At 38.7% G+C, this 14,378-nt stretch overlaps 2 protein-coding genes across 2 annotated transcripts; both read left to right on the forward strand.

The window, feature by feature from the left end:
* The first annotated feature begins 2,544 nt into the window (after positions 1 to 2,544).
* LOC138835639 (olfactory receptor 2C3-like) lies at positions 2,545 to 3,507 on the forward strand. Its single transcript, XM_070034111.1, has one exon. It carries the CDS (start codon positions 2,545 to 2,547, stop codon positions 3,505 to 3,507), a length of 963 nt encoding a protein of 320 aa, XP_069890212.1.
* Positions 3,508 to 12,958: 9,451 nt separating this feature from the next.
* LOC138835640 (olfactory receptor 2C3) lies at positions 12,959 to 13,921 on the forward strand. Its single transcript, XM_070034112.1, has one exon. The coding sequence runs from the start codon at positions 12,959 to 12,961 to the stop codon at positions 13,919 to 13,921; it is 963 nt and encodes a 320-aa protein (XP_069890213.1).
* Positions 13,922 to 14,378: the final 457 nt, after the last annotated feature.

Here is a 14,378-nt window from a genome sequence, read left to right on the forward strand (position 1 = left end):
AATAGGTCTGAATGGTCTGGTTTTTTCTCAAAAACACTAACCCACTATTACATGACTGACCTCCTGGGCAATAGTTGCATATTTTCTTCCCATTTTGCTATGAGTCAACCTAGTTCCTATCTCTATGGATAGCACACCCACCCACAGACGACAGTGACTAAGTGTTGCCACTTAGTCACCTGTGGTGACTAGGTATGAGACAGTCACATTGGCATGACTCATTTACAGATAAGGACCCAGATTCATTTTTTTTGTCCCACAACTGTATTATGAAGCTTCCTTTGTTCTGATGGATTCTGTCGCCTTTCCAATTGTCAGCACAGGATCCATTCCCTAGATGCTCTTTCCCTGGGAGAGTCACTGCTAGCCTGGCCTGCCAGGTGGAAATCACACCATTTTCTCAGCTTTTTGAAACAATCAAATCCATGTTAATATAGCTTTCCTCTTTTAATTTTGACAAATAATTAAAAGTTCTCTAAGCCCACTTCAAATTCAGAATGGAAGACCTCCACAAATTTTATAGTAAATGTTTAAGAAATAATATCATGTATTGATTCACAATCAAGACCAAGTCAGGATAATGAGCATATGTATCACCTTAAACATCCAACATTGCTTTATGGAGAATACATTCAGACACCTCTCTTCCAATAATTTTGATGAACTATTGTTATTATATTATATTCACCCACCATGCCATTGAATACCAAAACTTATCACTGGATTCGTTCATTGATCAGTGACCCTCCCTGTCTGCTTCTAATCTCCATTATTCTGCCCTATGATTTCTTTGATAGCATCCTTTTCAGGTTCCACTTATGCCATATATAACAAATTTTAAGTATTATAAATGTACATAATATTCCTGCTTACTTTGTTTGATCAATTTCTAGTTACAGAAAGAGGTAAATTTCACTGTCTAGGTCTTTAAGAGAGCTGAAAGAAAAGTTCATATCATCTCTGGATAATTATAACAAATTAGATAATTTTAATAATTATAATATGATTATAATAAATTGGATAATTTTAATAATTATAATATAATAAATTGGATAACTTATAATTATATTATATTGTATAATTATAATATATTATGATTATAATTATAATTAATTGATTTTTCATTGTAAAGTACATGATAGGATAAATTAATGATTTTGCAAAGAAGAGACACTGAGTTTTACAGAAACACATTATTCAGTTGTGACTACAGGATTGATCTTCTGGGCTAGGTGTGTGGTTTAGTTGCAAAACACTTGCCTAAGAATGTATGAGGCCTTTACTGTTCACAACACAAAAAAACAAAAGTACTATATGATCTTCGGTTTCACATTATCATAGATTCTTTCATTCCATCTGTAAAAGAGAAGAGGGCAGTCCATCTGTGTATGAGTGTAAATGGAAATCCACCATTGCACATGGTCCATTTGTATATAAGATCAGAGAGTCTCTGCAAGACTCTGGCAGTTTCCAGATGACTGTCCTTTCAACAGGATTATGTGTTTACACTGGATGTCCTTCACCTCTGCCCTCTTATTGCTCCAGCCACATGACATTCTTACAACCTATTTCACAAAGCATTCATGATTGCACATTCATGAAACAGATTACATAGCATATCTTATCAGAGAGGGCAGCCAAAAGCAAAAGAGAATACATACAAAAATCTCATTCCAAAGAATTAAACCTAGTGAAGTGTGGGAGGCAACAATAAAATACAACACTAATATAAGATGCACATATTAAAAATGTCACAATAAATTAACATACACTATAAAGAAAGTGACATCATTGTGGTGAAGTAGGAAGTATTGTGAATGAATATGGCCCAGGGAAGATACAAATAGGAGCCAGGAAGGGTTTCTATATTATGATGAAGAAGTGCTTGGGTTAAAATAATTGCTAAATGACCCGAGCAAGTGAGAAAGTGAACGTTTGGCTCTTTGGGAACAATCCCTACACATAAGAGGGGAACAACACCTGTAAGCCAGGAGAGCATAAGTGTTAGACATGCACAGCAATATGATCTATGAGGTCTTCATGTAAACTCACAACTCATTTTTTGAGAATGCTAAGAAAGCAGCAAAAGGGAAGCATAGAGACAGATTAGACTATCGCTCAAAGTTCAGGAGTTAAAGATGGCAAAATGACAGGGAAGAGAAGCCATGAAAATGTGGATATATGGAGCACATTACATTTAATAACAATGTGAAAGTCTGCTGATGATTGTATGATTTGACAGGACCGAATTATAACACTTACACAATCTATCTAAATAAATAAATATTAAATTTGTCGTCTGAGTCCTGATGATGCCATTTTAATATTTTAAAAGTCAGTGCTAAAAATAATACATAAATGTCCATTCTCCCCCAGGTTACCCAAATTCCCCAGCCCTTTAACACTCATTCCAAGCTGGTCATGTTTGCAAGAGACTTGGGCATCCAACTTATTTTTCCTAGCTACATAATTATGGAGGCAATGACGTCAAGTTTCACTTCCAGCGCACCTCCCCTCACATCCACACATCCCTCCCAGCATATGATGATGGAAATGGCCAATGGAAGTTCTCCACACGTGTTTGTGCTCCTAGGCTTCTCTGCACAGCCCTCACTGGAACCTGTCCTCTTTGGACTGGTCTCCTGCTTTTACACGGTAGCTATCCTGGGCAATGGCACCATCATTCTGGTCTCCTGGAAGGATGTGCGTCTCCACACACCCATGTACTTCTTCCTTGCCAACCTCTCCTTCCTGGACATTAGCTTCACCACAAGCATTGTGCCACAACTCCTGGTCAACCTCTGGGGACCCCGGAAAACCATAAGCTATGGAGGCTGTGTGGTCCAGTTCTATGTGTCCCACTGGCTGGGAGCCACTGAGTGTGTCCTCCTGGCTGTCATGGCCTATGACCGCTATGCGGCCATCTGCAGGCCTCTCCACTACACTGTCATTATGCACCCACAGCTGTGCATTGGCCTGGCCTTGGTCTCATGGCTAGGGGGTCTCACCACCAGCATGGTGGGCTCCACACTCACCATGCTTTTACCACTGTGTGGGAACAATCGCATCGACCACTTCATTTGTGAGATGCCCCTCATTATGCAACTGGCTTGTGTGGACACCAGCCTCAATGAGGTGGAGATGTATGTGGCCAGCTTTATCTTTGTTGTCTTGCCACTGGGTCTCATCCTGGTCTCATATGGACATATTGCCCGCGCTGTGTTGAAGATCAAGTCCAGAGAAGGACGAAGAAAGGCATTCAACACCTGCTCTTCCCACGTGGCAGTGGTGTCCTTGTTCTATGGGAGCATCATCTTCATGTACCTCCAGCCAGCCAAGAGCAACTCTCATGAGCAGGGCAAGTTCATAGCTCTCTTCTACACTGTAGTCACTCCGATGCTGAACCCACTGATTTACACCCTGAGGAACAAGGATGTGAAGAATGCCCTTTGGCACATTGTGTCAGACAACTACTGTGGTCTTGCGAAGAAACAGGAACAACTCTAAAGACCTTAGCCACTTTTTAATTTTGTTGGTCATGGGGTTTGAACTTGGGCTCTGGGTACTGTCCCTGAGCTTTTCTGCTAAAGGTTCCTGCTCCACCATTGGTAGCTTCACTTCCTGGTTTGGGTGATTAATTGGAAAGAAGAGTCTGGAAGACTTTCCTACCCACAATGGCTTCCAAAACAATTCCTCAGATCTCAGCCTCCTAAGTATCTAGGATTACAGGGCATCTGTCCACTTCCATATTTTAATTGTAAATACTACTACTCTGAACTTGGGTATAGAAATAACTGCTTATACTTCTGCCTTCAATTCTTTTTCTTTTCCATTTTTTTTAACCAGTCATGGGGCTTGAATTCAGTGTCTGGGTACTCTCCCTGAGCTTTTCACTCAACGCTAGTGTTCTACCACTTTGAGGCACAGCACCACTTCTGGTTTTATGCTGTTTAATTGGAGATATAAGACTGTCACGGCTTTCTGCCCAGGCTGGCTTCAAACCATGATCCTCAGATCTCAACCTCCTGAGTAGCTAAGATTACAGGCAGGAACCACCATTTCCCAGACTTCCTTAGCCACTGCTAGTAGGATAGATGATTTATTTGGAGGTCTGAATAGGTAAAATGTCACTACAATATCACTTGAGCACTGGTAAGTGGAAATCTAAAACACGTATGTCCATGCCTTAATTTCAGAACAGAGGAAAGAGATGATATTTTGGTTTAACTTTTCATTAACTATAAAGCTTTGTTACACAGTTTTTAACATGAATTGTTATATATATATATATATATATATATATGTACAATATATATCTCCGTGTTTGTCATATCTATATACTACACATATCTATGTTAAGTGTTACATTATCTTGTTAGTTGTTTATGTGAATACTAGTCACTGAGGGTGCCTAATTGTATGAAGAATCTTTCATTTTCCTTAGTATTTTTAATAACATAGTGAAGTAAATATTGGTAGAATTAAAAAGATCAAGTCTTACAAACTAGTTAAATTTTGTTTTTATTGTTATTGTAGAGTTGACATACAGAAGGGTTACAGTTATGTGGATCAGGTAATGAGTACAATTGTTTTTAAATCATGTCTCCCTTTCCCTTGTTTTCTCCCAAATTTTCTCTACCTCCTCACTCATAAGATGAACAGATCATTTCCCACATAGTATGTGGTGAGCACCATTGTTGTATTTATTAACCCTTGTTCTACCTTTTCTGTTCCTCTTTTCCCCTTCCCAATACAAACTAACAAACAATAAAAGGAAAAGAAAAAAAACAGCAACAATGTCAACTGAAAACTATCTTGTTTCCTTTTCCACAGTTCATTTTATATGGTCACATGTCCATGAACCTTTGTCAACCACCCCTAGGCATATACTCCTTTGGCCTCAGAGTGAATGTCTAGACTCCTATATAATTTATCATGTCCCAGTGTGTCTCCATGTATTTTTCTAATCATTTGCTGTGTTTACTTGAGGATTATAGGCACATTCTAGTTACCACAAATGAGGGAAACTACGTAACCTATTTCTTTGGCTCTGGCTTACTTCATTTAATACAATTTTTTCCAAGACTGGAAAGTCTTTTCTGAGTCACAATGAGCCCTTTTCAACCACAGGAGTTTAGGTTGATAACATGACACAGGCGGTCCTCTTAGCTAGCTTCAGAATGGGACTTGTCCCCAGGAAGACTAGTCATAGACTAGAAGATAGGACCTTTCAGTCCCACCTCCAGACTTCCTGATAGAAGAAAGAAGCTGGAAATAGAGTCACCAAATTCTATCATGCAATCAAGCATGTTTATATAACGGAACCTCCATCAGAACTCCCAAATAATGGAGTTTACAGTTTTTCTGATTGTACCACACTTCAAGTGCCAGGGCTATGGTGTATCCCAAACTCCACAGAGACCAAAGGTCTTGCATTCAAGGGGTCTTCCAGACTTAACCCTGTGCCCTTCTTCATCTGGTTATCCATTTGTACTCTTTTAACACCCTCCATAATAAGGTCAATTGTCTTCTTGAGTTCTAAGAACACCACCTAACTTGACAGATCCTGTTTAATAGCCAGAGAAGCAGGGGTAACCTGGGACTTGAAATTACTGTCCAACTTAAAAATGGTTTGGTGTGATGACCCTTACGCTCATAGAATACAACCCTATATCCAAGTAACCAAGGTTAGAAATGAATTGAATGGTAGAATTCGAGAGAGTTGGAGAATTTTGTTGCTAGTGTGAAGAGTCCCATATTTTTGGTAATAGAAGTGTTATGACTAAGAGTTATCCTCCTCCTTCAAGATAAGGAATCTAAAGAATACTATTCTTTTGAGTTGAATTTTCAGGAAATTAATGTTTTACCAATAAAGTGCTATATTTTACTGATCTAGCTACAAAGAGTAAGCTATATTACAATTTCATAGTCAATTCTAGACCTGTTTCCAGATGCATGAGAATATTTATACTTAGTCACTATTAAATTGATGTACTTTTTTATATCCAAGAAAACGTGCATCATTATACACTAACTCCGTTTCTATAGGTTTTTTAAATGATCATACAGTACTGGCCTGAGATAGAAAACTCACGTTTTCAGATTGACTTGATTGGCTTGATTGACTTAAAGCTTGAAATCATAATATAAAGTTGATAATATTAGTCAGTAAGAGGTTTAGAATTCTGATGTTTAATGAAGTATAAGCAAACAAAAAATTACGTGATTGCAGTAATATTTGAACAGGTATTAATTATGTGTGTGTGCATGTAACTGTGTGTGCCTGTGTCTGCAATGTACCTGAGCTTTTTTGTTCAAGCCTAATGCTCTACCATTGGAGCCATAGGTCCACTTTCATCTTTTCAGTTGAAAAAATGGACCTAAGAGTCTCACAAACTTTTCTTCCCAGGCCGGCTTCAAACTTACTACCTCAGATGTAAGACTTCTGAGTAGCTAGAACAAGCATAGGCCACTGGTGCCCAGCTTTACTTAGTAAACTTTTATTCTCCAAATCCTGCCTCCAAAAAAAATCCCCTCCCTATTCAGAATTATGCATTCTCCTAAGTATCACTTTTCATCTTACAGCTTGCTTATAAATTAACACCAAAACAGTACATAATATTGAGAGGTTTAGACCACCTTGCAAATTACATTTCAGGGCTGATTACCACTGAGTTTACATCTAGTGACTCTTTAAAACACCTCCTTCATTTCTAGTGGGGAAAAGACTCTGAAGGTATGTAAAACAATGGAAAGCTGTAATTTGTACATGGATAGGTTTACTGTGAAAAAAATAACATCATTAAAAATTTTGAAAACAGCCAGGCAAAGTGGCATACAATTACAATCCCAATTCCAGAGAGGTTGAGTTAAGAAGATAATGAATTTGAGGACAGCTTGGACTACACAGATTTCTACATCATCCTGAAACCAAAGCACAAAAATGGATTTATTCATCAATTAATTATATTAAAATATATTAAAATAACAATAAAGTAAAAACAATAGTTTGTCAAAAGATAATTTAACAAAATGATTTTTCTACCTGTTTCTTTTACATATTTAGTTATACTCAGATCCCATATGTTTCATTATTCACATTAGGAGATTTAAAAAGTATGGGCACATTCTTTCAAAATACTCTTTAGAATATAATAATATTATCCAGGTGTAGCTGTGCATATCTTTAATCCCAGCACACAGGAGAATGAGGAGAATGAGGCAGAAAATTATGAATTTCAGGTCAAGCAGGGCTATATATCCAGAATCTCTCAGAGGGAGAGAATGCAAGAGGGAGAGGGAAAGAGAAAGGGAGGAAAAGAAAAGGAAAAAGAAAGTGAAAGAAATAAAATGTTAGGAAGAGAAAAGAAAAACGAAAGTGAAAGAAGAAAAATATTAGAACAACCTACTTTACCCCTTAGAGGAAACAATTTGCTTTATGCAGAGTCTGCTAATTTAAATAGCAACTTCATTCAAAAAGAAAGCTTCAGAGTAATATCAAGTCTGCAGTGGGCCAAATATCTGGGTGCCATGCTCTATCCAAGTTGATAGATAAAATGAACAACAATCATAAAGACTAAATAGTTACTGGAGATCATTAAATGTTTATTTATTTTTATAATATAACCAAAGATTCTTGCTCTGCTTTAATATAAATTTTAAACAAATAGGAAATAAACTAAGGCTCACCATTATATTGTAAAAAAATGTAAACAAGTACTGGTAAGGACTAGAGTAAAAGGAATGAATATGCTCTTGCTCTTGGTGGGAAGGTAAATTCATGTAGCCATCCTGGAGAACAGTATGGAGTTCTTCAAAAGCTAAAAAAGTAGATCTACCAAATGACCCACTTCTGGGTATATCTACATATAAAATCAACATATGAAACAAATACCTGCATATCTATGTTTATTGCTACACTATTTACAGTAGCTATATGAAATCAGCCTAGGTGCCTATCACCAGATGAATGGATAAAGAAATTGGGGTATATACACACAATAAAATATTGGTCAGCTGCCAAATGAATGGAACTAGAGATCATTATGTTAGTGAAATAGCCAGATACAAGACAAGTACTATTTGTCCATTCTCATATGGAAAAGCTATGAGAAATCATCCTAAAAGTAAGATAAAGATTTGAGGATGGGGTAAAGAAAGGGTAGGTTGATTTGATCACTGATTGCTATATGTGCATATGGGAATATTGTGTTGAACTCGACATGTTAATTTAAATTTCTTTATAGAAACATTTATTTTTCAGCAAAATCAAAACTGTCACCTGGGTTGGGAAGGTGGCTCAGTGGTAGAGCTCTGGCCTTGCATGCCTGAGGCCCTGGGTTTGATTCCTCAGCACCACATAAGCAAAAGGAAAAAAGCCAAAAGTGGTGCTGTGGCTCCAGTGATAGAACACTAGCCTTGAGCTGAAGAGCTGAGGGACAGCACCCAGGCCCAGATTTCAGGCCCCACGACCGGACCTAAAAAAAACTGTCTCTTACCTTTTGCTGTAAATTTAAAGCTAGAAATATGAGGTTATATCAGGTGGATGAGCAATGGAGGAAGGTCAATATAAATGGAAGGAAGAAGGGTAAGCAAATGCATATTAAATGTGAGGCTGGCCAAGCATCAGAGGCTGAAGACTATAATTCTATCTAGTCAGAAGGCTAAAATATGTGGATCACCTTTCAAAGCCAACTCAGGCAGGAAAGTTCATAAGAATTTAATCTCCAATTAATCACCAAAAGCCAGATGTAGAACTATGGCTCAAAGTATTAGAGAACTAGACTTGAGCATAAAAGCTCAGGGACAGGGCTCAGACCCTGAGTTCAAGCCCCAGGACCTACCAAAAAATGTATGAATATCACCAAAATGTATACCAATAATAAATTCATGTATAGTGTGTACTTTACCATAATAAAAATAACCATACCCAATTAAGAAAATATTAGGTCATCACTGAAATGTACACCACCCAGAGAATGATTGGACTTAAAAAGTCTATAGAACTGTGTGTCAAAATTAGTATAATGAGCCAGTATGTCAGACTACCGCCATCACTACACAATAAATCTTTGCTGAAAGAGATTTAATTCTCATGCTCTAGAAACAGTAATGTAAAATAATCTTCTATTCATAAAGAAAGAAATCCTGTGAGTACATTACAACAACATGGTAATTATCCAGCAGGGAAAGAAATCCCAAGTTTCTTCCCCTCCACTTTTACTCCCCTGATATATGGCACCATCCTGTCTCCTCCTGAGTGCTCCAGAGAATAAAAGGGATTACTTATGGCTATAAAGGCCTTGTTCTTTGTGGGTCAGCCTATATTTCTACCCTGAATGGCATGAGCTGTGATATTTATTTTGTAGAGGATGGTACTGAGTATTGAACAGAAGACTCCCACTTGCTAGCCAAGTGTTCTACCAGTAGAACTACAACTCAATTTTTATTTGTTTTTGATTCACTGCTTATACAGTCTATACACAGTGATCCTCTTGTTTCTGTCTCTCAAGGAGCTAGGACTACATACATGTACAACTACACACATCCCATCCTTACTTGTTTGACTACTAATTTTTAACAAAAAAATGAATGTTATTTCTGATTCAAACAAATTCCAACTTAGAATGACTTAAGAATGCATCATTAGACATGTACTAAACCCACTACTCTAGCAAATCTGCTGCCACTAACTTGAAGGTTTTCAATATTTGAACAGTTTTTAAATTACTTAGCTGACCCGTTTTCTAGTGCTACAAACTAATAAATGTTACCAATCCTTAGTAAAGTACTGACTTTCAGCATTTCCATCCTGTTTGAAGGGAGATGAGGATGCTGCCACCTCACCACTGGTAAGTGATATCTGTGGGAGATTATCAATTTTCTGGCAATTCCAATTAAGGCTAGTCAACCCTGAACCAGTTAAATGATCTTACATCCTCTTTTGTGGTCTTCGGCATTCTAGCCTATTGCCTATACTGTGGGGTACAATGTGTGACTGTACGATTAACTCAGATAAAATAGGGACTCAGAACATTTCCATTAACTATCACCATGTCATTTTCTTCGTTGTAACTGCACAATACTTGACATAGAGTCACATGTCAAAGTTTTATCATGAATGTGTTGGTGAGTCTTTTTGGGTAAGTGTGCCTCTCCCTTTATTGGGATATAATAATAATTAGTATATCTCAGGGACAGCTCCAATGGTACTAAGCAGCTCTAGAGCTTTGGATATGCCACTGAACAATTCTAGAAATAGGTCAGATCATCAGAATGGTCTCTTTTTTGTCAAGACTCTATTCAGTTATTGCCTCATGACTGATCTTATGGTTCTCATTTCCAGGCAACAATTACACATTTTCTGCACATTACCAGTTATGAGTCAGCCTAGTTCCTCTCTCTAAGCCGAGCACATACACCCACAGGTGACAGAGATGTCACTTCGCCTCTGTTCATCGGTGGTAACTACGTATGGAGCAGTCCCTATGGCATGACTCAGTGGCAGATAAGTACCCCTGTTCTCCTCTTTTTGTCCCACATCCTCATTATAAAGATTCCCTTGTTTTGATTTTCCTTGTTTCACCTCCCCAGTTGTTAGTTCAGAATCCATTCTCCTAGATGCTCTTTCACTGGAAGAGTCAGAACTAAATTATATGATTTGCTCAGGTTTCTGGAGCAGTCAAGTCCCTCTTGATACAGCTTTCATAGTTTAGTCTCATCAGACACTTAAGTTTTCTAAGCCAATTTTAAATACAGAATGAAAGACATCCACAAACTTTATAGTAAATATTCATAAGATATCATGTGTTGTCTGATTGAAGATCAAGACCAAGCCAGGATAATCAGTATATCCATTGCTTTATGGAGAGAAACTTCTGATGCCTCTCTTCTAATAATTTTGATGAATTACTGTTATGACATTCACCAGGCCACACAACACCAAAACACAGTACAGGACCCATTTGCTGATCAGCATCTGTCCCTGTAGTCCATGCTCTCTGCCTCTGGTCACCACTATTCTGCTCTATGATTCATTTAAGATCAGCCTTTTTAGGTTCAATTTATAACATATGTAATGAAATTTAAAAGATTGTAATTTTACACAATATTCACGCCAATTTTGTTTAGTTATAACTTCTAATTACTTCTTTGAGAAAGCTGGATGAACTCTAATTATAATGAATTACTCTTTTCTTTTTAATATACGTGTTAAAATTATATAACCATATTTCACAGAAGGGCTCCTGAGATTTGTAGGAGCATATGAAACACACTATCCAGTTTCCACTATAGAGCTGAATGTACAGCTGAGAATATGTGCAACCTTTTTTTATTCCCAATACTGGGATACAAAGCCAATATATGATCTTCTTATTTGCACACTGTGATCCTTAAGTCACAGATTATTTTATTTCATCTGTATAAGAGGGTAGAACAGTCTACTTGAGCATGAGAGCAGAGGGCAGTCCATCGGTTATATATGACTTGAGGGAATTTCAACTGTATATAAATGTATGTGGAAGCCCACCAGTGTGTAAGAGTAGAAGGTAGATAGACAGCGCTGAATGATTTTGGCAGCTTCTAAATAACTGTCTTCATTACAGTGTTATGGTGTTATGCTGGCAGTCCTCTTCACCTCTTCCCTTCACCTCTGCCCTTATATTGTTCAAACCCTACTACCTCTTTTGAGGCCACAGGCCATTATTATGAATAATGAATAATGAATAATGAATAATGAATGCAATGCATTCATTATTACATGTGCATAATACTGATTACATAGCTTCTTTGGATCAGATAAGCACTGGGGAGCCAGAAGAAAACAAAATACACAGGAAATTGTAACTCCAAAGAACGTATAATGTTGTGAAGTGAGACAGGCAACACCAAAATACAAAACTAATGTAATAGGCATATAGAAAAACATAACTATAAGACATATTGTTTTGCACCATTACCATTTACTAAATATAGAGTAACATAATTCTTGTAACACAGAAAGTACTGGAAATAAAGACGGCCAGGAAAAGTAAGGAAGAGAACCAGAAAGTGAATGGATTAAAAGAATTGTAGTTGGGTGCCTGTGGCTCATGCCTACAATCCTAGCTACCCAGGAGACTGAGATCTAAAGATCACAATTCAAAGCCAGACTGGGCAGGAAAAGCTGTGAGACTCTGATCTCCAATAAACCATGAGAAAACCAGAAGTGGCACTGTGGCTCAAGTGGTAGAGCACTAGCATTGAGCTGAAGAGCTGAGGGACAGCGCCCAGGCCGAGTTCAAGTCCCACGAGAGACAAAAAAAACTGTACAATGACCTGAGGCAGTGAAAAAATGCACGTGTGGCTCTTCTGTAGGGAAAAAAACCCTACACATACAAGGACAACAACATCTACAAGCCAAGACAGTGCAGGTGTTGGACCCACAGAGCAACAAGATTATAAAGTCTTCATGTAAAACCACAACTCATTATTGAGGATGCTTAGAGCAGCAAAAGAGAAGCACAAAGACAAGTGAAACTATTGCTCAAAGTTCAGGAGTTAAAGGATGACAAAATGACTGAGCAGAAAAGCAATGAAAATGTGGGCAGAGGTAGCACATTATATTTAATAACAACGTAAAAATCTGCAGATGATTGTGCGATTTGACAAGACAATTAGAAGGCTTATACAGTCTATCCAAATTAGTAAACAACAAATATTTACCCTGGATCCAGATGTTGTCATTCTAAGTAATAAAAAAGTCAGCTAATAATACATGAATGTGCATTCTCCCCCAGGTTACACAAGTTCCTAAGTCCTTTATTACTCATCCCAAAATGGCCATCATTTCAAGAGCCTGGCACATGCGTATTTTTCCTGGCTACATTCTGATGCAGGTAATCAGTGCATGTTTCACTTCCAGTGCACCTCCCCCTACAGTGGCCTTGACACTCCAACTCCTCCCTCCCAGCATATGATGATGGAAATGGCCAATGGAAGTTCTCCACACGTGTTTGTGCTCCTGGGCTTCTCTGCCCGGCCCTCACTGGAACCTGTCCTCTTTGGATTGGTCTCCTGCTTTTACACGGTAGCTATCCTGGGCAATGGCACCATCATTCTGGTCTCCTGGAAGGATGTGCGTCTCCACACACCCATGTACTTCTTCCTTGCCAACCTCTCCTTCCTGGACATTAGCTTCACCACAAGCATTGTGCCACAACTCCTGGTCAACCTCTGGGGACCCCGGAAAACCATAAGCTATGGAGGCTGTGTGGTCCAGTTCTACGTCTCCCACTGGCTGGGAGCCACTGAGTGTGTCCTCCTGGCTGTCATGGCCTATGACCGCTATGCGGCCATCTGCAGGCCTCTCCACTACACTGTCATTATGCACCCACAGCTTTGCATTGGCCTGGCCTTGGTCTCATGGCTAGGGGGTCTCACCACCAGCATGGTGGGCTCCACACTCACCATGCTTTTACCACTGTGTGGGAACAATCGCATCGACCACTTCTTCTGTGAGATGCCCCTCATTATGCAACTGGCTTGTGTGGACACCAGCCTCAATGAGGTGGAGATGTACGTAGCCAGCTTTATCTTTGTTGTCTTGCCACTGGGTCTCATCCTGGTATCATATGGACATATTGCTCAGGCTGTGTTGAAGATCAAGTCCAGAGAAGGACGAAGAAAGGCGTTCAACACCTGCTCTTCCCACGTGGCAGTGGTGTCCTTGTTCTATGGGAGCATCATCTTCATGTACCTCCAGCCAGCCAAGAGCAACTCTCATGAGCAGGGCAAGTTCATAGCTCTCTTCTACACTGTAGTCACCCCGATGCTGAACCCACTGATTTACACCCTGAGGAACAAGGATGTGAAGAATGCCCTTTGGCACATTGTGTCAGAGAACTGCTATGGCTTTGTTGGGAAACGGGAACAAATCTAGGGACTTTTAGCTACCGCTTAATAGGATGAATGTTTGATTTGGAGGTCAAAGTCAGTAGAATGGCACTGCTATTCAATACACTTGAGCACAGGTAAGTGGAAATCTGCACACAAGTGTGCACATGCCCTATTTTCAAACCAAAGGAAAGAGAAAATGTTTTGGTTTAATTTTTCTATAACTATCAAATTCTACACTCACTGTCACCTCATTTTGTTTATAGTATTATATATGTATGTTGCACATATCTATTGTTTTATTTCTTGTTGCTTATTTTTTAAAAGCACCACTGAGGGTGCTTAATTGTATGAAATATCTTTCATTTTCCCCAATATCTACAATAATTCAGTGAAGTAGATATTGATGGTCTTAGAAAGCTCGGCTTCTTGTAGACCAGTTACACATGTATACTGAGGTCAGCTTTGATCTATCAACTGCACACGTATGCCCAAGCTTCCCT

This window comes from Dipodomys merriami, unplaced genomic scaffold (genome assembly GCF_024711535.1).
Source record: "Dipodomys merriami isolate MVZ:Mamm:240054 unplaced genomic scaffold, mDipMer1.0.p SCAF_24, whole genome shotgun sequence".
NCBI classification, from domain to species: domain Eukaryota; kingdom Metazoa; phylum Chordata; class Mammalia; order Rodentia; family Heteromyidae; genus Dipodomys; species Dipodomys merriami.

What these genes read in the sequence shown, in the direction of transcription:
- LOC138835640 (XM_070034112.1), top strand. Translation starts at nt 12,959, where the DNA reads ATGATGGAAATGGCCAATGGAAGTTCTCCACACGTGTTTGTGCTCCTG.
- LOC138835639 (XM_070034111.1), top strand. Translation starts at nt 2,545, where the DNA reads ATGATGGAAATGGCCAATGGAAGTTCTCCACACGTGTTTGTGCTCCTA.